At 34.4% G+C, this 25,091-nt stretch overlaps 1 protein-coding gene across 5 annotated transcripts in view; it reads left to right on the top strand.

Moving 5' to 3' along the window:
• KTN1 (kinectin 1) overlaps positions 1-25,091 on the top strand; it is a 182,434-nt gene that overhangs the window by 29,257 nt on the left and 128,086 nt on the right. For all 5 annotated transcript variants that reach the window (XM_044664899.1, XM_044664902.1, XM_044664901.1 and 2 more), the window contains exons 2-5: positions 10,182-10,729; positions 19,779-19,913; positions 20,158-20,325; positions 21,031-21,161. In XM_044664899.1, coding sequence (XP_044520834.1) covers positions 10,207-10,729; positions 19,779-19,913; positions 20,158-20,325; positions 21,031-21,161 — 957 coding nt within the window. In that variant the 5' untranslated portion in view covers positions 10,182-10,206. The remainder of the gene's footprint in view (positions 1-10,181; positions 10,730-19,778; positions 19,914-20,157; positions 20,326-21,030; positions 21,162-25,091) is intronic.

The following is a 25,091-nucleotide window of genomic DNA, read 5'->3' as shown; positions in this document are numbered from 1 at the left end:
AATTTTCTTAATCTGTATTTTATTCAAATCCTCAAAATAATATCTTGACTGATTAAAATATTTATTTACTATTAGTTGGTTTATTCTATGCTTTCATTGTTGCAGCATTTTTGAAAGGGGAGGTTTACATGGTCAGACCTTTACAAGAACACTTTGATTGTGGAGAATAGGGTAGACTGGAGTAGCGGAAAGATTTGAGGTAGAGATACCAAATAAGCAAGTTTAAAATAGTTTAGGCCTTGAAGTGATAGAGGGCTTGTACTAAGCTGGTAGCTGTGTTAGAGGAGAGAAGCTGACATATTAGAGAAATGTTAGGAAGGTAAAATTGATAGGCCATGGCAATAGTTTGCATATAGGGATGAGATGTGGTGATATTCAGTTGAAATTTAGAGTTTTGGATTTGCTAATCAATTAGTAATATTAATGCTTATCCACCTTTAGAGTAATATCTTCTAAAAATACACTCTCTTTAGCTATTCCCTTATCAGTTTGCTTAAAGGTGAATAAAGATAATTCTGAATTAAATTAAGAAACAGTTCTAAGTAGTTTGATCACCATAAGCAAGAAAAAACTTGTCATATAATCTTAGTTACAGAGAATTAAGATCCCTGAAATCCCTTAGGAAAGGATTCAGGAAAGACCAATGAAACAATTTTATTTATGCATGTATTTTTCTTTTAATTTAAAAATTTTCCCCATGATTCTTGTTTCCCTACTCTCTTTCCTCCCCCTTCCCAGAGCTGACAAGCAATTTCACTGGGTTATATACATGTCTCACTGAAAAACCTATTTTCATATTCATTTTTGTAAGAGTAATCTTTTAAAACCAAAACCCCAAATCATATACCCATATAAAAAAGTGATTAAATCATATGTTTTCTTCTGGATTTCTACTCCCACAGTTCTTTCTCTAGATGTGGATAGCCTTATTTCTTATAAATTCTCAGAATTGTCCTGGATCATTGCATTGCTTTTAGAAGCAAAGTCAATTACATTTGATTGTCCCACAGTGTTTCTGTTACTGTGTATAATTTTCTCCTGGTTCTGCTTATTTTACTTTGCATCTGTTCATGTAGGTATTTTCAGTTCTTATAGAAATCAAGCAGTTCATCATTCCTCATAGCATAATAGTATTCTGTCACCATCATATAACACACTTTATTCAGCCATTTGCTAACAGAGCAACATCCCCTCATTTTCCAATTTTTTGCCATCACAAAAAGTGCAGCTATAAATATTTTTGTACAAACAAAACCTTTCTCATTTTTTATCTAATGAAGTATTTTAAACTTTAATTTTAAATTTTGAAGTTAATACTAAAAAAGAAAAAGCACCTCCTCATGCAGAGTAGAACACAGGATTGTATATAAAACTTATCCTATATAACTTATTTAAAAAAAAAAAAAACAAATTTCCTCACATAATTTCTGAACTCTCCTACTTGCCTTGCTTCCTTTTGGATATCGATTTTCTGCATAAAAAAAAAAAAAGTTTCAATAACCTTTTTTTTGAGGAGGTGAGTGCTTAACCGTTGCTGGAAATCCCTAGATTTACAATAATATTTTATACAAGTCAGTGTTTTTTTTTTTAGATTTATTTCTCTCTCCAAATTTAGTTACTAATTGGGACTTTACAATTGTACTTCTTGCTCCTGCTTCCCAGAGTTTTTGAGTTTTCTAGTCTGGGCCTTTTGGCTAAGTCTAGATCTTTCTCAAAGTTCTACCTTCTTGGGGGCAGCTGGGTAGCTCAGTGGATTGAGAGCCAGGCCTAGAGACAGGAGGTCCTAGGTTCAAATTTGGCCTCAGACACTTCCCAGCTGTGTGACCCTGGGCAAATCACTTGACCCCCATTGCCTACCCTTGTCAATCTTCCACCTATAAGTCAATACACAGAAGTTAAAGGTTTAAAATTAAAAAAAAAAAAAAGTTCTACCTTCTTGCTGCCTCTGGACACAGTGATATCCTGGCTACAGATGTATTTGATTGATTATGGTAGTACTAGGAAGTCAATGGCTATTTGCTTGTACTGGCCCTGGCTTAATTTCCTTAAGTTCCTGTTGTCCTCTGGCAACTGGCTGACATTTTTGTATAATTTTGGATTGGAAGAAATACTAATTCTTATTGCATTTTTGATCAATATTGGAACAGAAACCAGTTTCATGTTTTTGCTTGAGTTAGTGTATGAGTACCTGGGCATTCTGTTTCTGTTCAGGCAGCCATTTTGTCTAGAAGTTGAGTATCATTTCTTCTAATAAAGAATAAAAAAAAGAAAAAGAATAAAATCAGCAAAACTAACCAATAATCATCATTTTTTGAAAAAGTATTGGGTAGGAGGGTAGCAGCAATAGTGGTGGTGGGAGTGGCTTTGGAGCCCATGGACCCTGCCAACCAAGTTGTGATATCCTGTAAAGATCAGGCCAAGATGGTGAAGTTTGAATGCTTGAAGCCCACCAACAACAACAGGGCAGTTTTCTCTGATAATTTCTTGCAATATGGTGTCCAGTTTTTTTTTTTATCATGGCTTTCAGGCAATCCAATGATTCTTAGATTATTTCTCCTGGATCCATTTTCCAGGTTAGTTTTTCCAGTGAGAGATTTCAAATCATGTAAAACACTGTCAGATTAGTCATTTTGTGAGATTCTCCCCCCCTCTTACCTCCCCCCCCCAACAAAAAAAACACAGAAGAAAGAAAATGAATTATATAGTGTGTTTTGGTTTGCATTCAGATCCAGATCTTTCTCTGGAGGTAGATGGTGTTTTTCATCATGAATCTGGAATTATCTTGGATCACAATTATATTGCTGAGAATAACATTAACAATTTGTCAAAAATATTGTTGCATTAATGTTTGCAATATTCTTCTGGTTCTGCTTATTTCACTTTGCATCAACTGTGTAACACTTTATAGGTTTTTTCTGAAATGGCCCCATTTGCATTTTCCTTTTGTTTCATATTGGTAAGTTTGCTAGATGTGAGGTTGTTTAATAGAGTTGTTTTAATTTACATTTTTCTAATCAAGAGTGATTTAGAGCATTTTTTCATAGGATTATTAATAGCTTGATTTCTTTATCTCAAAACTATGTGTTATCTTTGACCACTTGTCAATTGAAGAATGGCAGCCCAGTTCTCTAAATAGCTGAGATATTTATCAGAGATACTTGCTGTGAACATTTTTTCCCAGCTTTCTGCTTTCCTTCTTGGTTGCATTGGTTTTGCTTGTACAAAACCTTTTAAATGTAATTAAAATCATCCATTTTACAGCCAATAATACTCCCTCATAAATTCTTCCCTTATCCATAGATCTGACAGATAAACTATTCCATGTTCTCCTTATTGGCTTATAGGATTGCCCTTTATGTCTAAATTAAGTACCCATGTTTACCTTACTTTGGCATTCAGGGAGTTGTGTGTAATCGAGTAGTTTGTATGTAATTATAAACAGTCATTTGTAATTGTACATTGAGTGTTCTTTTGTTGTTTTGACTCCCAAATATTTTATTCATTTTGTTGCTATTTTGAATGAGATTTCTTATTCTGTTAGTGATTCCAGGGTCCCTGGTGCTTGGAAGTCTCTTCTCATTTCTACTTCCTGACTTCCTTCAAAGTCTCACCTTAAACAAGAAGCCTTTTCCAATCCTTCTTAATCTTAGTCTTTTCGGAAATTATCTCCAGTTTTTCCTGTTTTTATACCATTTGTGCATAATTGTTTTGCATGTTGTCTCTCTTTTTAGATTTCGAGGTCCTTGGAAAGCAGGGACTTTTTTTACCTTTTTTTTTTTTTTTTGAATCCCTAGAATTTAGCATGGTGCCTGGCACTTTGTGCAAGCTAAATAAATGCTTGTTGATTGACTATGTAGAAATACTTTAGATTTTATGAATTTGTTTTGTATCCTTTAATTTTGTTGAAATAGGATTTTCTAAGTAAACCACAGTGGCATTAGTCTGTAGCTATCATTTTGTCTCCTTTACCTACAATTTAGACCTTCAGGTTATTTTTTCTGACTGCAATTTCTGCATTTTCAAAGCTATGTTAAATACCATACAGGAAAGGTGACACCCTGTATCTTATTGGTAAAGACTTCTAATATTTTCTCATTGTACATAATATTAGATTTTGGTTTTAGAATTTTTTTTATCTTATTAAAAAAACCCTCATTCTGTCTATACTTTAGGGTTTTTAGTATAAATAAATGTACTTCGTCCAAAAGTTTTTCATCTATTGATATAATTTGCTTTTTTAAAAGTATGATTGTTAATTGTTTTTTTTTAGAATTTTGAGCCATTTTTGCATCTCAATTATAAATTCATCTTGATCATAGGAAGTGATTTTTTGGAAAATAGATTTACTTTAGTCCTTTTGCTAGGGGTTTATTTAAAATTTTTAAATTGATTTTGTTTTCCTAGAGTTGTTTTTGCTTGATCTTTCCTAATTTTGATGAGTATTATTAATGATTTTTATTATTTTTTCTTTTAGTCACAGTTGTTTAGCATAAAATTAAATAAATTTCCATTTAAATTCCATCATTTAAATATCCTTACTGATTGTTTGCATTGGGAGCAATAATATGTTTCATATTTCTGCTTTTAATCATTTGTTTGAGGCTTTCATGGCCTTGCTTTGGAATCTGTTTTTGTGAAGATGGCGTAGTAACATGTCTGTCTATCTGTCTCATACACACACTCACACACACACATATGCACACCTTTTATTTTAATTCATTATTTACTAGAGAATTGTTTTAATAACTTTTCTAAAGTTCTCATCCTGTCCTTAACTTCTTGAACTTACTGTTTATCTTTTATAAGATTTGTCTTTGAAAGGAATATATTAAAGTTCCTAACTGCTTTAATTTTCTTTTAATTCAATGAAGATTTTATTTAATTCAGATCTTATGCCTTTTGATGCCTATGTATTAATTAATGATATTATTTCATTGTCAGTTAGGTGACACAAGTAGTTAGGATTCTGGGTCTGGAAATAGGAAGACCTAAATTTCTAACTGCCCCAAGACACTGTGTCCCTGGGCAAGTCCCTTAACCTTTCTTTGCTTCAGTTTCCTCACCTGCAAAATGAAGATAATAATAAAAGAACACCTCCCAGGACTGGTATGAGGATCAATATGAAATAATTTTGGCACAGTACTTCATACATAGTAAGCACTATATAAATGTTAGCTGCTATTGTTATTGTTATTGTCTGTATTACCTTGTTTTCTCTATCCATTAACTGTGTATTTTTTAAGCTGTTTTCTTGTCTTAGAATCATAATTACTGGTTTTACTTTTTTTTGAGTTCATCCAAAGGGAACATAAATTTTGCTCATGCCTCTCATTTTTAATTTGTGCACTTCCTAATCCGTTGTTTTGCCTTCCATTTTTAAGTGAGTTCATCTCATTCATGTTTATGATCACCAGTTGTCTATTTTATCCTCTCTTTGCCTTTGATCCCCCTATGTCCTCATCTTCTTTCTAAGGTAGAAGAAGGTGAAGAAAGAGAGGGAATACAAATATACTAGTAATCTTAAATTGAAGACATCTGCTTCTGTTTCCCCATGCCTATTTTAAGTAAGGTTTTCATTCTTTTTTGTTGCCTATTCTTTATGATTCACCTTCTGAAGCTGAAGTCAGTTTTGCTTGTAATTACACTCCCCGATTATACCTTCCTTCTTAAATCTATTTCTCCTTTGCTTGTTACTCCCTTTTTACTTGTCGAATTCAGTGTATTATTGCACCAAGATGTATGTGTGTGTGTATGGATGGTATGGGTGGGTGGTTTAGATGAAGGTTAGGATCATGTAATATCTGCTTCCCTGAAAAGCATTTTTTTATTCTCTTGTGGATACCATTTACAAAAGTTAGTCCCTTTTTTCTTCATTCTTCTATAGTATATTCCTTTTTTCCTTCCCTTGTCTTTCTTGTTTAAAGACCATTAAAAAAAAAAGAACAAAGAACAAAATCATACCATTTTTCTCTTTTTCTTATTTCTCTGTGGCCCTTGAAATCATTAGGATTCTGAAGAGATTCCTGTCTCTTCTCCTCCATTGTAATGTTAAATCATTACATGGCTCCCTCTAAATCCTATCAAAATATCTTTCTTTTGACACTTGTGTTTTTATTTCAAAGTTCCTACCTAAATCTAGGCTTATTTACCAGAAAGCTTTGAAAGTTTTCTATTCTAGTAACCCTCCCCTCCCCCCCTTTCAGGATTATATACATTTTTGCTGAGTAAACTATGCTTGGTTGTAGGCCTATCTCTTGCTCATTTGGAATATTGTATTCCGGAATCTCTTGAATTATAGTAGAAGCTTCTACATCTTACGTCATCTTGAGTATGTGCAGTTCTTGGTACTGAATTTCCTGAATGCTTCCAGATACTTTTTTTTTTTTTAACCTAGAGACAGGATTTTGTAAATGATAGTGCTTGGAATTATTATTTCGGGGTCTTTTTTGAAAGGTGACTGATACATTCCCCCCTTCCATTTTTATTATATCTTCTGGTTCTAATTAAACTTGTGAATTTTCTTTTATGATTCCATGAAATAGCACATCCATGATTTTTATTTTGTTTATGTTATTGGTCTGTGTGTTTTGAGGGAGTCCTAATGAGTCTTAAATTCAAGAAAGGAAATAACTTCAATTCATTCTAATTTCAAAATAATACTCTGTAGCATTTGATAACGATGAAAGAAGTTGTGCTGGAAAGTTATACAAAAAAGGGGTAGTTCAGAGGATGAGACTCAAAGAGTAACTGCAGCTTCAGAATGGATATATTTATGTAACCTATACTACTCAGTCTAATACTTAATTTTATTTTATTTTATTTTTTATTTTTTTATTTTTTTTTAAACCCTTGTACTTCGGTGTATTGTCTCATAGGTGGAAGATTGGTAAGGGTGGGCAATGGGGGTCAAGTGACTTGCCCAGGGTCACACAGCTGGGAAGTGGCTGAGGTCGGGTTTGAACCTAGGACCTCCTGTCTCTAGGCCTGACTCTCACTCCACTGAGCTACCCAACTGCCCCTCTAATACTTAATTTTAAAAGAATTTATGTCAAAATATTTTAAAAGTGTTTAGCACAGTGCCTAGCACAAATTGGACATTATACAAATGCTTGTTCCCTTTCATTTCTCTTCCCTGTCTCACAAAGTTGTTGTGAATCATAAACAAAATCGTTTACATACATCATTTTGCAAGCTTACTCTGTCAATGTTGGTTCAATTTGGGGGGCAGCTGTGTAGCTCAGTGGAATGAGAGTCAGGCCTAAAGACAGGAGGTCCTAGGTTCAAATCTGACTTCAGACACTTCCCAGCTGTGTGACCCTGGGCAAGTCACTTGACCCTCATTGCCTACCCTTACCACTCTTCTGCCTTGGAGCCAATACACAGTATTGACTCCAAGACGGAAGGTAAGGGTTAAAAAAAAAAAAAGTTGGTTCAATTTGCTGGGGATCCTCCTTACCCCATCATTTGAACCTGTGATTGAAAATGTGAGGGAGTTTTCCTGCCTCTGCCAAGTCCAAACAGCAGCTTCTGTGCAATTTAGCACGCATTGAATCATAAAAAAAGTGGGAATTTGTCAAAAATATGCATATTCATTTACAAATTATGTGTGTACTATATGCAAAAATAAATATGGAAAAATGAGGTAAAGAGGAAATAGAATATATTAAAATTTATTAATATTTAAAAAGTTCTCACCCAGAGTCAGTTTTATCAAAGTGTTAAACTAAGATTATGAAATAATAAAGCACATTCTATCAGTTTCTGTCCTTAAAATATTAGCAATAAATATTGGTGGAATATTGTGACAGTTTAAAAGTCTGGCTTATGTTCACTTTATTTCAGTACTTGATTTTAAATGGCTGATATTCCTGATAAAAGGAACCTCACAAAAATTTATAGTTCCAAATGAAGTATATCGTTGAATGTACTTACTAAATCATGATATTTAGTTTCCTATACCATTAATTAATTATGCAAAGATTTTTGTTGAAATATGGCTAGTTTATTTCCCTCTTCTGATGTTAGTCATTCTTACAAATGAATTAGAAGGCATTTAATTCTTATTGTAACATATATTCAAAATCTGCTGAAAGTTTGAGTTTGGAAGATTTAAAAATAGTCTTAAAATTTATTTCTAGGATTTTTAATGTGAATAGATAAGAATTTTTATGGTTTTTCCTATATTGCTTTGACCAACAAAAGCTTAATTTTAAAATCTTACTAGTTATGATGGCTTGATACCATCATTAACCAATAACTAAAGGTATAATATATACTTGGAAGAGGGTCATGTTAATGTAATCTTTATAAATTTATATCTAAAATAATCTTGATAATTTTCTTTTTTTGCCTTGTTGTCAGATCAGATTTTATCCTCATTGTTTGTTTTTTACCTTAGAATATGGCCAATGAAGAGTTTGTACCAGTATTAGTAAAAATATTAGTTCCATTTTTTTTTTTTGTTCCCTTATACTCATGTCATTAGTATCCTAATGATTTCTTGGTGGGGACCTTTTAAAGCTACTTAATGATTTTGTGAGCATTTGCTTAGTTAAAGTTAGATGATATAATTTGTAAATCTATGTAATTTGGTACATGAACACTGAAGTATTTTGCAATATGCTGAAAGCTAAGAAACAAGTAAGGGTACAACTGCCAACATACCTGCATTGCAGAATTCACAATCTTCCTTAGAATATTTTATATGACATATGACTATTTGACAAAGACATGAAGTGATCCAAGTGTTAGTGTCATTCCAGATGTTTAATATTTATGAAATTTAATTTCTTAAAAAAAAAGAGAAACATGAAATTTAACACATTCTTCTTGTACCCCACACCCCTTTTTGGAGACCTATTTAGGATTTAAATGACTTACTTAGAATCCCAATGCAGTATCTTAGAGATAAGACTTGAAATCTAGCTCAAACTAGTTCTCTTTCTACTTTGCTATTTCTCCTGGTTGCAGTTACTACTGTTATATAGTTTTTCTACATAGCAGAGTTTTTAGGGATAGCACTATTCATTAAAGTTAATTCTTTTTGAAGGATATTTATGCTTGTTTCAGTACAAATTTTGCTAGGTGTAGTAGGTAATGTGCTCATGCTTACTGTTATGAGCTGTTTTGTACCTAACTTATTCTAATCTTCAGATAATTGGTGTAGTCTATTTCCAGAACTTTATGTGGAATCTATTGAAGAATGCCAGAATGTTCCATCTTTTCTGGAATAGTTTTAGAGAACCTGGGATAGAACTCAGAGGTTGGGAGAAAGCATTGAATTTGGAAATAACATCAAAGGGATGTATGATGGAAAAAACATGATGAGCTGATTATGTAGGAAAAAATAGGAGGTGGATAACCTGAGTATTCCATTAATACCTATGCTTTGTAGATAAAAGTTTGTAGAACAAAAAGGAATTTTGTAGGAATTATGCAGGAATTTTGGATAGACTTGGGTAAGATTTGTATAGATATAGGAGGTATGGATGAGATGAAAACTGTACCATGAGAGATAACATCCATCTTAGTGGTAGTACAGATTTATTCAAGTATTGAAAGTATTTATTCACCTCTTAGCAAATTAAAAGGAAATCTCATCCAGGTTTTTTACTTTTTCTTCTCTTTCAAGATAGTGTATTTGAGAATGAGATATTGTGATTTAGAGAGGGGGTGCTATACCTGTCACCTTCAGCAATGTATCTTGGCCACTCAGTTGTAACTCAGAGCCTTAAAAAGTTATCTGGGGCACTGTGATGTTAATTGCCTTGCTTTTTGCTCATGGTAACAGTTAATGTGTGCCAGACATAAAAGCAGGATGTGAATCCAAAGCCAGCTCTCTATCCACTGTGCCATTGGACTTTTCAGGATTATTGTGGTATAAAATTAACATGTCAGTCAAGATATTTATACATTTATAAGAAAGAAATATTTTAAAATAAAGTCCCCCCCCCCTCCATTGTCAATTTTCTTGTGGTTAAAAAATGTTAGATAACTGACTAGGAGTTAGGTACCACATAAAATCTTTTACTTTAAATACAGTTTACAAATTTATCAAGTATTTGTGATTTAGCTAATTCTGTAAGTTGCTTAGATTTGTATTTAGCATAACTTAAATACCAATTGAAAGAGTGTGTTTAAAAAATGTGACATTCATGACATATTTTTTCTTTTGCACATAGGTTTTATAGGACATTACGAAGCACCATGGAGTTTTACGAGTCAACGTATTTTATCATCCTTATTCCTTCTGTAGTTATTACAGTTATTTTCCTCTTCTTCTGGCTTTTTATGAAAGAAACATTATATGATGAAGTTCTTGCAAAACAGAAAAGAGAACAAAAACTTCTGCCCACAAAGACTGATAAAAAGAAGGCAGAAAAGAAAAAGAACAAAAAGAAAGAAACTCAGAATGGGAACCTCCATGAATCTGATTCTGAGAATGTTTCCCGGGAATTTAAAGTAACTGATGCTTTGTGTATAGATGATGAACAAGTAACACCTGTTCAGTTGGGTGTTGTTGAAGCCTCAAGTAGTGTTAGAGAGCGGAAGAAAAAGGAGAAGAAACACAAACCTGTTCAGGAGGAACAGACCGCTAAAGAAAGTGATGTATCAAAGAGTCCAGGCAAAAAAGTTGAACCAATTCCAGTTACCAAACAGCCCACACCACCCTCTGAAGTTTCAAGTTCAAAGAAGAAGCCAGGGCAAAAAAAGCCTAAAAATGGAATCGGTATTATCCATATAATTTTGATGATATCCTATGGGTATATTTATGGTATAACAACTAATTCTAGAACTTTAGTTTTTGTGCTTAATCCTTGAAGGCTCATGATATATATTAACCATTCTAATGAACATAGATAAAATGAAGGAGAAATATTTTTTTCTTTGTGGTTTTTCCTTGCTTTCTGTGATAACATAAAATTATGGATTTATAAAATTTCTTTTGTGAATGAATATTTTTAGAACATGAAAAAACAAATAATTTAAATATGAATTCTATAATTGATTATGATGCTAAAGTCAACTAAGAATTTTACCATGTTCCAATTGTCAGCAGTTGAGATTTTGTTCTACAAAGTTAAAAAAAAATGAAGAATTTCTTTAAGAAATTTTGTCTTCACTCTCCCCTAGATTAATTTTGTGATTTCTAGCTTAATGATGGTTATTAATTATCAGTGTGATCATTATGAGAGATGAATAATTGTTATATTGTCGAGTCTTTAACTATATTCTGGAAATAATAGATAACATCCTGAATTATCTTTAGCTAGTGAAGCATATGGATTACTGGAGTAATAACCTGTTTCTTGTGTGTAAGTAGTCTAATGGTGATGTTTTGATGAACCACTTTGAACTAGTCTTTGAAAGTAGTTATAGGTAGATGGCTGTACATTTACAGTTTTTGAACTATCATTACAAAGATGGGTACATAATGATGAAGTCACAGAAATGTCAAAGTTGGAAACAATCTCAGTGGCTATCTAGATTAAGTTATACTTGAGAAAGAATTCCCTCTGTAATATATTAGGCAAATAGACATCTAGTCTTTGCTTGGGTACCTCCAGTGGAGATGAGAAACCTGCTATTTCTCAAAGAAGTCTAATCTACTTTTAAATAGCTCAAACTTTTCCCTTATATTGGGCCTAAAGTTGACTCTTTGCAACTTTTATCAATTGTTCTTAGAAAACTTATGGCCTAAAAAAGCCCAAATCTAATTCCCTTTTTTAGTTAATAGTCATTGTCAGTAATGATATGAATTTAAAAAATACAGAATGATTAGATTTTATGATTAAAACGAGTGTTGTTCCTCAAAGTAGTCATTCTGGAATTTTGTTTGCTTATTCTATTAATGAAGCCATTGGTCAAAATACTTTTGAACCTTAAGTTTATAAGTTTATAGGTCACCCCCCCAAATTGTCCTAATTACATAGGCATTTTAGTTCTTAAATTAAATCATAGAATTATAGATTTAGAGCAAATAGACATTTAAAAAACTATCTAGTCCAGTTCTCTCATTTTGTAGATGAGGAAACAGGTTAAATAATTTGTCCAAGGTCACAAAGGAAATGTCAAAGCCAGATTCACACTCTGGTCCTTTAACTTATGTAAAAAAAATCTAACTTGCATTTATTTTACAATGCCACCTATAGATCCAGTCTTCCTGGAGTTCAGATGTCTGTGTTTTGCTAAAGAAGTTATTGATATTTATAGATAGAAGGAAAGCCACATTAGGTAGATTTGGAGTTCTGATAATGAGGTGTCTCTGATCCATCAGGGCTTTATTGGATATGACATTAAGTTGTAACTTGATTGAAAGTACACTTGAAATCTCTGTACTAATGGAGATAGAGAAAGGTATTCTATATCACTTTCACAAGGTTATTTTGGATGAAACTTGATAAATAGTTAAAAAATCAACTCTAGAAAAATCAGATTTTTTTCCTCATTAAAGGTTTTTTGTAAACAATTTAAAACACATTTGACACTCATTTTAATTGTATTTTGTAATTAAAATAGGTCACAATAGGCCATGGATACTAATAAGAATCTTATGAATCTTCCTGAAACTCTTAAAGATTTAGACTAAGTAGTACTACTCTGTCCAATGAATATCAGTATTTTGTAACATTTTTGATGCTTAATGGGATACTTATGGTTTTAATTTTTGCACTGTATATTTGTCCATCTGAAGAGAACATGCTCATAGAAACAATATTTTTTTCTCTAAGCTTGCCATTGGGGTCAAACCTTATTCTTATGTGGAAATATAACACATTGAAGGATTGATGGGTAGGACCAAATTTGCCAAATGGACTGAACATGGAGAGAACTTGGAAGAACAGTGATATTTGAGAAGGCTTACATTGAGAAATTAAATATTAAATTAATTTCTAGGAACATTTTTTAAAAAACCAATTCATTTTGAGCAGAATATTCTGGAGTGGTAAGAGGTTAATGTCTCATAAATATCTCTCATTTAACCTGTTTAGTGATACTGTGCTTCACAGTGTCTGCTTTAGTTACTTTTGCTAAATTTTAATAATTTATTATTACATAATATATCATTATATTATTTATATGTATAAAGAAATAATTTAATGATAATAAAAACATAATATGTAGTTACTCAATTAGATTGAAATCTGGAAAAAAGCCACTGCTTTAAAACTCAAGGCATGAAATTATGACTTGTGTCATCTAAAAAAATTCTTCATCTACATAGTAAAAAAATTAAATAAAAGAATACTTTTTTGGGTAGGAAATAAATTAACTTTCTTGACTTAAAAATTTATAAAAATGCTTGGCCAAATTCACCTTCGTCCCAAATGAATGTAATAAATTATCAGAATTGTGAATCTCTCTTTGGGCAGAGTAATCATTTCTACTATAATAAAAGCATCAAATATCCCTACTAAATTCTCTTAATTTCCAAAACAACCAGATTTAATTTAGCCAGTTTGCTAATCTGTAAGTGTCATTTGATTAGTCATAGACAGTCATGAAAGCTCAGTGCTTCATTGAAAAGAAGATACAGAACTGATATTCAAAATTCCATTCAATAATGGATTAAATGTTAGAAGTCTACATGTAAAATAAGAGGATTAATTGAGTCAAAGGAGAAAAATATAGTATGTATATAACAGAATCTATCAGTGATAGAGATTTATGGGTTTAAATGCCTATATTAATAACAAAAATAAAAAAATTAACTTTTAAAGATTTTTTTAAAAGTAAAGAAAAGTAGGAAAAGGGAAGTTTTCTTTTTTTAAGAACAGTCAGAAAAAAATATTCTTTCACAGATCTGTGATTCTGTTACTTTGTTAGTGTTGTTCATATCCTATCTGTGCCTTTTTAATTTGTGGAACAGAAAAAACATTGTCCATTTTCTTCCACAAATCTTGAGAAGGATCCTTGAAATCAGTTTTGGGCCTTCAAGGCCTTAATATTATATAGATAACAAAGACATAAGTGGCTTTTCCATTAGTTATCCTTTGCTCTTGAGTTTGTTCTCTTCCAGTCATACCCTTCTAATAAGGTCTTTTGTACTTTTGTGTAATTCTTCACTGTAATATACTGAAGTGTCTCTTCCCCTTCCCCCCAAAGTATGACATTACAGTGAAGAAAACTAACCATAGTCCGTGACTGTTACACCAGATCACCTGTTAAGACTTATCTAACAGGCTCTGAATTTAATATCTCTCTTCTATAAGTCAGAGATCTTAAACAGATTATTTTCTTTTGTTGTCAGTGCTTTTAGCTTACCTTATCTAAAAGTCCCACTGTGAATGGTCACCTGGTATTGATGAAAAATTAATCCCTATCCTGTAACCAATATAATTCTGCCTCTCCCAGGTATATAGACAGACCAAAAAGTTTTTTTTTAAAAAGCAGTTTTCCCCTTTAACCCTCTTTTAAGAAAAAGGGTTATAAATGGGAAATTAGACATAATAATTTCATAAAGAAAAGGTTTCCTCAGTAATAATATTAACTATTGCTTACTTTAAAGTGCGTGGCACTCCCGTTTCTTTTAAAAAACAGCATACTTTGGGGGCAGCTGGGTAGCTCAGTGGACAGGCCTAGAGACTGGAGGTCCTGGGTTCAAATATGGTCTCAGACACTTCCTAGCTGTGTGACCCTGGACAAGTTACTTGACCCCCCTCCCCCCTCCCCCTTGCCTAGCCCTTTCTGCTCTTCTGCCTTGGAGCCAATAGTATTGCTCCAACACAGAAGGTAAGGGTTAAAAAAAAATAAAACAACAACAACAACAACAACAAAACAACATATTTTAATGTATACTTAAGTGTTCTATTAGTTTTCTCTCTGAAGGTGAAGAGCGTTTTTTATTATGAATCCTATGAAATTGTTGTGGATTATTGATTAGAGAAACTAAATCTTTCACAGTTGATTATTAAAATGTTGCTGTTACTGTGGATAGTGTTATCATGGTTTTGCCCACTTCATTTTGTATTAGTTCATATAAGTCTTCATAGGTTTTCTGAAACCATCTCCTTTGTTATTCTTTGTAGCACATTATCATATACCAAAATTGTTTATCTGTTGCTCAGTTGATGGGCATCCCTTCAGTGTCCAATTCTTTTTGATACTCCATTTTCCAGGGTGGTTGTTTTTCTAAACAGATAATGTACTAGATTTAAAATGCATGCGCATCTTATAGATTTAGCACTATGCATAATAGTGCAGTACAGATTGGCATAATATAATTTATTGATAGTCTAAGACTGTAAGTGATGGTGAACCGTTAGCACACGTGGCAAAAAGGGCATGCAGAGCCCTCTCTGGGGGCATACTTGCAGTCACATGCTGGAATTTGAGTTCTTTAGTAGAAAGCCAAAGGGACTCAGGGTAGAGCTGTTCCTCATCTCCTCTCCATGCTCCTGAAGACATTACTCATTTCACCTGCCTCTCTGCCCAGCAGCCCAATGGGAGTGCTTCCTCCCTCCTCTGGAGTAAGAGGAGGAGGACTGAAGTGGAGGTGTGGGGCCCTGCACTCCATGTCTCTTAAAGATTTGCCTTCATGGATTTAAGAGAATCTGGTGTCTTTTTGTCTTTGCTGCAAAGGGACTACCAAGTAACTATCTTAACTTCACTTTACCCTGTATTTCAACTTCTTATTTGATTATAGTTGTCATAGGCTTTGGGAAATGTGTTTTTCTTTTAGATTTATCAAAATTCCTACTCAGCATATATTCTTTAGATGAAAAGAACTACTACTAGACAGCAAGGTAGTCCAATGGACAGAATACTATGCCTAAAGTCAAGAAGAACTAAGATCAAATTTGGCCTCAGACCTTCACTAGTTTTGTGACCCTGGGCAAGTTACTAACCTCTTTTTACCTTAGTTTTTCTAACTGTAAAATGAAGATTAATAATAGCACCTACCTTCCAGGATTTTTTTGAAGATCAGGTACATTAAGAGGTTCAAGGTGGGTTTGTTTCCAAGTTGGGATATTAGGAAAAGCTTCATTGATAACATGACCCTTGAATTGGGCTTTAAAGGATGGTTAGAAATTAGAGAATTGTCCAGGCATCAGGGACAGTTATGAACAGAGGGAAAGCAGGTAAGTATGGGATGTATGTACATGAATAGACCAGTTTGACCCTCAGTATATGGAGAAGAGAATAAGGGAAAAAGCTGGAAAAGCATCACTCTGCTACCAATGTCTGAGTTTTGTAAGCTTGGCATTTTACTTTCCCTCATCTTACATATCTAATCAGTTCCCAAATCTTGCTGTTTCTACCTTCACAATGTTTCTTAATTCCTACCCCCTTTTTCCACTCAGAACTACTACCTTATTTCAGACCTTTGCCAATACCCAGATTACTGCAACAGCCTCCTAATTGCCCTCCATGATTCCAATTTCTCACCATTCTGCTCCATCCTACACTATACTTGCTGCCCCTACTCATCCATCTCCAGTGACTTTCTTTTGCCTTTGAGATAAGCTCTTCTCCCAACCTATCTTTCCACCTTCATTAGACATTACTAATTACTATCCTGTACTCTGGCTAAACTCCCATCTCCAATTTTATGCCTTTGCATTGGCCATACTCTATTCCTGGGGCATATTTACTTAGTGCCTCTCTTCCTTTAAGGAAAGTTAAATAAGCATTTAAATATCAAGAACCTCCTTTGGTCCACTATGCTAGAGGTTAGACACTACTAGAGATAAAAAGGAAAGCAAAAGACCTTCCTTGTATTCTGGGAGCTCCTGGTTTTATGGGGGAAATAATATGAAAACAACTATGTGCTAACAAGGTATTTACAACTTAAATTGGAAGTAATCAGTAAAGAGATGGCATTAGAATTAAGTGAGATTAGGAAGATCTTTTTGCTAAAGAGTTTCCTTCTGTGGGGGGAAGGGATGACTTATTTTAGTTGGGGAGGAAGAGAATTCCAGGCTGAAGGATAGCCAGGGAATATGCCCAAAGGCTGGGGGTTGAGTGTTTTGTAAGGAACAATGATGAGGCCAGGATCATTGAATTATAGATTACTTAGTAGAGCTAAAAGTATGAGGTGATTGGAAAGGTAGCTGGGGCCCAGATTATAAGGACTTTAAAAGATAAACAGGCTTTTATATTTTATCCTGGAAGCAAGAGCCACTAGTTTTTATTGAATAGGTGGAATGACCTTTAGAATTGTACCTTAGGAAGGCAAATTTGAAAGATGGACTGGAGTGGGGAAAGACTTAGGACATAGAGATCAACTAGAAGGCTTCTGCAATAGTCTTTTAAATATGAGATGATGAGAACCAGTACCCAGGGTAATGACTGTGTCAGAAGAGAGAAGGGTGTGTATATGAGAGATATCAACATTGTAGAAATGACAGAACTTGGCAATAGATTGGCTTTGAGCTGGGTGAGTGAGTGGGGAGTTGAGGATAACAATTAGAGATGCAGAGGTAAAGTTATAAATTTGAGAGCTATATTAGAGTTGGTAGCTGAACTTTAGACCTGAGAGATGGAAGGACTATATCCAGAACAATACCTTGGAAGATGCTAAAGGTTTGTAAAGGAGGAAGTGGTTGTAAAGTATGTTAACTTGGAAATAACACAACTACCAAAGTAGTCAGAAAAGCCACTCTTTAATCAGGAAAGGGATAAGTCCAATATTTGGCCCTTTACTCAGAGTCTGGCTCCAAAACTTTTACAGGGTCTACAACCTGAACTCTGGGGACATTATCCCTGGGAGTGACATGGCACTAGATAATGACTCCAAGGAATAAAAGAATTTGGGGACCCTATATGCCATTTGGGGAGATCCCCAAATGGTATGGGATGGAAAGATGATTGACATTACCATAGCTACAAGAAAATAGGAGTGTTCAAACTATATTGACTGGATACAATCTATCTTGGGAAGGGAATCCAGCCAGAGGCTATGGGGTAAGGCAGGGGTCGGCAACCTTTTTGGCCATGAGAGCCATAAACGCCACATTTTTTAAAATGTAATTCCGTGCACCCTCCTGTTGAAAAAAATTGGCTTTATGGCTCCTGCAGAAAGAGCCATATGTTGCTGACCCGTGGTGTAAGGGAAAAGACTACTTACAATGGATATTAAAAGGATGGTCCCTGCCCAGGTGTGGGTCTTGGGAAAAGGTCTCTTGATACTTTGGGGAAGACCACCTAAAACAAAAAGAGCACTTAGCATTTGCTTAGCCCTTCCTACCTGGGGTTGCCATTTACGTTAGGGTTCATTATTCAGTCTGAAACTGCTAGACTGAGATTCCCTTCAGGGTGGATTCTCTTGGGAACCCGGAACCAGTACAAGCTTTGGGGTCTCCAGCTTATCAGCTAGTCCTAAAACTTGGGGTTCATCAGATCTTATTAGGCTACAAGTTTGGAGTTTCTAGATTTCATGTTGACAAGGAGTATAAGAATTTAAAAAACCATTAACAACAATCCTACTTTTTTTGGAGGTTAGGAAGAGAACCTTTTACCAGAAGGTAGTGTCAGCAAGGTTAAATGGTACAAGGGAGAGAGAAAAAAGGCCATTGGACTTGTTGATAAGGAAGTTAATGGAAATTTAGGACTGTTTCAGTGGAGTGTTGGGGATGAGGATTGGAAAGGGTTAAATAATTTGTGATTAAGTTGTAGAATACTTAAAAAGTTTGTTTTTGAATGGGAGAAGAATTGAGGAGTAGGAAGGCTTAAAAAAAAAAGGAAAAGGGAAGCTTGGGCCTGTTGAGAAGCAGAAACATAGGAAACTATTAAACTATGAAAATGGAGGGCTTGAGGATGCAAGAGAGAGAAGGGAGCTTCCTAAAGGATCCTAAAGGAAGCAATAATGAATAGGATCAAGACAAGGGATGAAGTGAAAAGGAAGAAGCATTAGTCTTAAAAAAGTAGTAAGGGTATAACTCTTTGAGATTACAAGGAGGTATAAAAAGAAATGGTGGTGTCATTTCTATTACCTTTTTGAATCTAACATATGATGATGGTAATATATTCTTGTTCCTTTTTATTGATGAATAAATTGGGAATTACATTATAGCTGACCTGCAGCTACAAGATATTCTTCATGACTTGCCCAATGTCATAGCTACTAAGTGGCAGAAGTAAGGTTAGAACAGACGTCATGCAGCTTCAAGTACAGCATTTTTTCTTTAGTATGTTATATTCTGTAAGATGTAAGTACCCCTTTATAAAGTGGTAATAATTTAGAAAAAAATAATTTTTGTTGAAAGAAATTATATCGATTCAAGACATCTTTTTTTAATAGCATAGATGATTCTGACCTAACTCATTCGTTTTGATATTATTATACTTAGTCTTATTAACTGACTATATATTCCACTTATTGAAGTATAGATTTCCTAGTAACTTGAACATCAGAATAGATGTTTTGATAGGCTCTCAGTTCTTAAAATAAAAATATAGGATAATAATAGTTCCCTTTGATAAAGGTTTATAAAGTACTTCCTTCACAACAACTTTTATATTGGTCATACAAATAATAATATTGTCAATCTATGTAGATGTGGAAACTTAAATTTCTGTCTGTGATTTACCCAGTCTAGATGGCTGGTAAGTATCAGAGCCAAAACTTGAAACTATGTGTGATTTGAGGGTCAGTAATAGTTATATTTTACCAGTACATGTTATTGAGAACTACTCTATTACTTAAAGACATATAAATATAGGTGATACAAAATAATGATCAAAGTCTAACATACAGAATTAAACTTGGATTGGCTCAGCTTACATATGTTATACCTTTTCTGTTTTGTGTAATACATAATGATCATCTTTTTTAGATGACCAGGATAAAAAGATTGAAGTGGTTTTGTCAACTACCAAAAAACAAGAACCATTACCCCTACAACAGGAGACTAAAGAGAGTGGACCAGGAAAAAAGAAAAATGCATCAAAGAAACAAAAAATAGATAATGGTAAAATATTGTTTTAAAGCTTTTAGTTTGGATAACCTTGTACTGATAATATGAATTTTTGTGATATAGATATGAAATGTTAAAAAAAAGCTTTGTGCTCTTCCCCCATCCCTTGTAGTGGAAACAAAATAATCTAGAAATGTAAAAATTTTAATATATATCATTTATTTATCTTAAATTATATGCTTTACTTCAACTTTAATTTGCTGTAAAAAACAATGATTTGTTGAATTTTATATAACAGCTATGGTGGATGATCATGGCCACTCCAGTTCTTATACTTCTTTGATGGATAATTCTGACTCAAATCCTGCAGCTGATAAGAGAGAAGTGATGGATCTGGTTAAAAGTGATCAAGCAGAGGGGACCCAAAAAACTGGAGCTAAAAAACTGAAAAATGAAACTGACAAAGGTAATTAAAAAAAATTTCAACAGATTAGTTCTAATTCCTTAAAAATATCTAAACAACTGGTTATTTTACATTCACTGTAGAATCAGAAAACTAAGTGATATTATAGTATCTTATCTCATTGTAGTGGTAATCTTAGAAGTCACTAGTCCAAACTGATTATATAGATGAGGAACTGAGAAAGAGATTAAGTGACTTGTTTAAATTTACTTGTCTAGTTTTAGTTTTATGATCAACTACAAAGACTTTTTTGACTAGTAAGGTTAAGAACTATTTGTACTAATAAATTGTATGAGTTCCAGCGATGCTTGAATCTAAGATAGGAAAGGAAGGGGTGATTGGGGAAGGGATGATTGTTTCAGTGGAAGAATATGGGGTAGAGTTCTGGTAGTAGAAAGATGAGATTTTAAGCAGCTATTGAGATGTGTGGGCCATTTGTAAATTAGAATATCTATAAATGTTTATCTTTTAGGAATTATATATACTATCTTTGATTTTTTTTTTATCACAAAAGATAGAGTTTACTATTAGCTCTTTATATAATTTTATGTGTTCTTATCCAGCTTTGGGAAATTTATTTTCAATAGCATATAAAAAATGAGATTTAAGCAGTATTCATTTAATGGTTTGTGATATATTTAATTTTGATCATTTTGAATTATGTCACATAGTTGCTTATTTTTGTCAAATTATTTTTCTTCATTTTAGAGAATGCAGAGGTAAAATTTAAGGATTTCCTTCTGTCCCTGAAGAACATGATATTTTCTGAAACTGAGGCCCTTTGTGTTGTAGATTTGCTAAGGGAGAAGTCTGGTGCTATACAAGATGCTTTAAAAAAGGTAAGCATATGTTTGGGTATATATTCATTGAGGGGGAAAATATTGAGAATTGTAGATAAAGGTGAACATTTAAATCTATTTTTACTTTTACTAACCCAAAAAACTACTTTTCTCTCTCTCTCTCTCTCTCTCTCTCTCTCTCTCTCTCTCTCTCTCTCTCTCTCTCATATATATATATGTGTGTGTGTGTATATATATATATATTTTTTTTTTGCTTTTCATCAGGATTATATTTAATAATTAGATATAGAATGTAGATTTGTTAAGAGTAAAAGAATAATGTTAATACTTTCAGATATTTAGAACTGTCAATTTGTGACTCCTAATAGACATTTCAAAGTATATTCTGATAAGTAGTTATTACCTGAAAAAATAAATTCAAACTGATGTCTAGCTTTTAGTGCTCCTGTGAGAAGGGTGACAGTAGATAGAGTGCTGGATCTGGAGTGAGAAAGACTCCTCTTCCTGAGCTCAAATCTAGCCTTAGATACCTATTAGGTGCCTGACTCTGGGTAAGTCCCTTAACTCTATTTGCTTCAGTTTCTTCATCTGTAAAATGAACTAGAGAAGGAAATGTCAAACTGCTCTGAAGAGACAAACATAACTGAACAACAATAATCTGGCTCAACTTATTTTTCTAGCCTTTTGCTTCAATACCCTAAATCCATAATGGCAAACTTATGGAATATTCACCAAAGGGGGCACGCAGAGCACTCCCCAGGTCATTGCTAGAAGGGCAGAGGGACTTGGGAGGAGCTGCTCCCTTCCCCCTCTCCACAGTGCCTGATGACATTTCACACCTGCCTGCCCCTCTGCCCAGCAGCCCAATGGGAACGCTTATTCCCCTCCTCCTCTCTTCCTGGGCCGAGTACATCACCAGTCCCTCTGTTCAGCAGCCCAAATGAGGAGCACATAGTGGGGAAGCAGGGAGGCTAACAGGTATTAGAGCTGGAGGGGAACAGAATATTTGGGCCTCTCCCCTCCCCCTCTTCACCTGCACTGATGACATTTTTTCACTTCTCCTGCCTTTCTGCCCAGCAGCCCAATAGGAGTGTTTCCTCCTTCCCCTGTGGGGTGGAGGAGGACACAGTGTGTGATCTCTAAAAGGTTCGCCATCACTGCTCTACATGAATAAAAAATGAAGCACTTATATGCTTACTATGAGCTATACACTATGCTAAGCAACAAGGATACAAATATTAGAAAGCAATATAGTCCCTACTCCACATTCTGATAGAACCTAGAGGAACTAAACAGGGAGGAGATAGTATATGCTCATGGTGCTTTGGTTTGATCATGGTGGCTGGGAAATGATGTGGAGGTCTGGAAAGGGAAAAACGACTGTAAATAGAACTTTGGACTTCTGTAATCATGTGTTTACTTGTTTTATACCATGCTTCACGTTTCTTTTTGGAACATCGTTGAACAAAGTTATTTTTCTTATCTGCACTTGTTTTAAAAATTAAAAAGACTATATAATGATAACTTTGAAAATATGGTTTTTGTAAGATTTATTAATAGTCACTAGAAAATAAAGCCATGTGCCATGTTAGCTTTAGGCTGTTCAAAACAGCCTGCTATTCCCTGCTCCACCATGCTGCCATAGGAAGGAAAGAGGGCCAGGAAAGCCAGCCCCTCAATTTTATCCCCCTGTCTACATCAGTGTGTAACGACAGGAAGCCAGTGGGCCCATGGGAAATGTAGTTCAAAGTCCCAAAATTTCCAATAACACATTCACCCCTGAGATCCAGAGGAAGAGTGGTTTCCCAGATGGCTCTTATAAACATAACCAACTTTTAAATTACAGTAATTTGGGGATAAAAAGAAAAGAAGACAAAACCAGTGATCCAATGATTGCTAGGCGCATTGATAAAAAGACAAAAAGTGCCCTTTGGCATAAGAGAGTACATTCAAAACAATGCATTAAACCCCCCACAGTTCAATCAACTGCACCCCAAAGTTCATTGTGGATCTTCTTGATGCAGTGTAGGTTTCTGCAGGAATCTTCATGGTGCCTTCTCCAAACAGTTCACTTTCTGGATTTGGGGAGGTAGCAAATTTCTTATCCTAAAATTACTCTCAATGAACTGAAGGGGATTGAGCAGTTATTTTGAATGTGCATTTTTATGCCAAAAGGGTACTGCCCCCTAATTGGTTTTTTGTCAGTGTGCCTAGCAAAACATTGTTTTTGCTTTCTCTCTTATCTCTAACTATTGTAGTTTCCTCTTAGAAGGTACAATTTTATATGTAGTTAGAAGATTTTTAGAGGAATAAGATGATTATGTAAAATGATCAATTGATGAGACTAGTCTCCCAAATGATCATCAGGGGGATTGTGAAGATGGAATTAGCTCTCCCCTATTTATTCTTTAGACTTTAGCTACTAGGAATGTATACACCCCACCCTACTTGGGATTAAGTGGCGAGGAGGGAGGTCTGTGACCCACATGTGCTAGTGAGTGACAAATCAAAAACAAATGACTGCCTCCTGGGTAGTCCAAAAACAAGGTTAAAGCTGCCATTTGTACATGTAGAACTGGAGGCTAGACACAGGAAGTGATGCAAAGAACTATCTTTTAAATATGATGGTAACTTCCTGTGAGGGAATTTTTGCCCTTTGAACTTGGCCTTGGAGGAGCTCAGTTTTGAGACCTCAGACTGCTTCTCTTTGGATTGTCACATGGGTGAGGGAAAGGCTGACTCCCTTTCCTTGGCTTTTCTGGAGGCACTAGCCTCCAAAGAGGCCTCTCATCTTGGAGGAGACTTTGTGGCTAGAAACCTTGTTTAATTAACCTCTGTGCCCCCCCCCCCCTTTGCTGAGGCCTCTGAAACCCTGCCTGGTTTGGACCTTTGGATCTGGCTGGAGTACACTCACTTTTTCAATTTCCCTACTTTCACTCTTCCTATTTGTAAATAAACTACCATAAAAGTCACCCTGACTTGGATCTTTAATTTGGAATTGTGTAATCAATTCTTGGCGACCAAAACTCTTAAATATTCAGTCCAACCATTTCAACTTTGCAGTTGAAACTTGTATAATATTTGATATGGACAAGAGAACACTTATTTTAAAGGAACCTCCCAAGACTACATTTTGCTGCAATGACTCAAATGTTTTTTGGTAATAAATGCAATAGTACATTATATTCTAAAAATCTTTTTTTATCATATGTGTGGCTCTCAAGATGTAGTTTGCTGTAGAAAGTAGTGCAAAAAACTCTGGATCTTGCCTTCTTGGGTTTCATTGTTATTCTGACTGTATACACTACACTACTCAAAATTTTTTTATAGAAATGCCACTGGTTCTAAAAGTATATGCCAAGAAAGTAAGGTGTAAGAAAATTCAAAAGATAGGAGGGGACTAGGTTATGAAGGGCTTTAAATGCCAAGCAGAGCATTTTGTATATGCTCCTGGAGGCATAAGGAACCACCAGAGTTTTCTGAATAGTGGGTAAATTGTTTGACCTGCCTTTTAGGAAAATAGCTTTAAGAACTGAATGGAGCATGCATTAGAATAGGAAGAAAGGCAATTGGTGATGTGAGATTGGAGTTCAGTAGAGAAATTGGCATAGGATAGGTAATTTTGGGAATCATCAAAATAGAGAGCATAATTAAATCCATGGGAGCTGTTGGGATCACCAAGCAAAACAATTTAGAGGAAAAAGAGAAGGACCAGGACAGACCTTGAGGGACACTTATGGTTAAGACAGCATGATCTGGATGAAGATAAAGCAAAGGAGAAGAGAAAGAATAGTCAGGTAGGAGAAGAATCAGGAGAGAGTGGTATCTTGAAAACTTAAGAGTGATGAGAGTATCCAGTAGAGTGAACAGCAATGTCAAAGGCAGCAGAAAAGTAAAGGAGAATGAAAATTGTGAAAAGACCATTGGATTTTGCAATTAAGAGATTGTTAAAAACTTTGGATGTTGAAA

Source organism: Gracilinanus agilis, chromosome 2 (genome assembly GCF_016433145.1).
Source record: "Gracilinanus agilis isolate LMUSP501 chromosome 2, AgileGrace, whole genome shotgun sequence".
Lineage (NCBI taxonomy): Eukaryota > Metazoa > Chordata > Mammalia > Didelphimorphia > Didelphidae > Gracilinanus > Gracilinanus agilis.
This window is presented reverse-complemented; position numbering and strand designations above follow the sequence as displayed.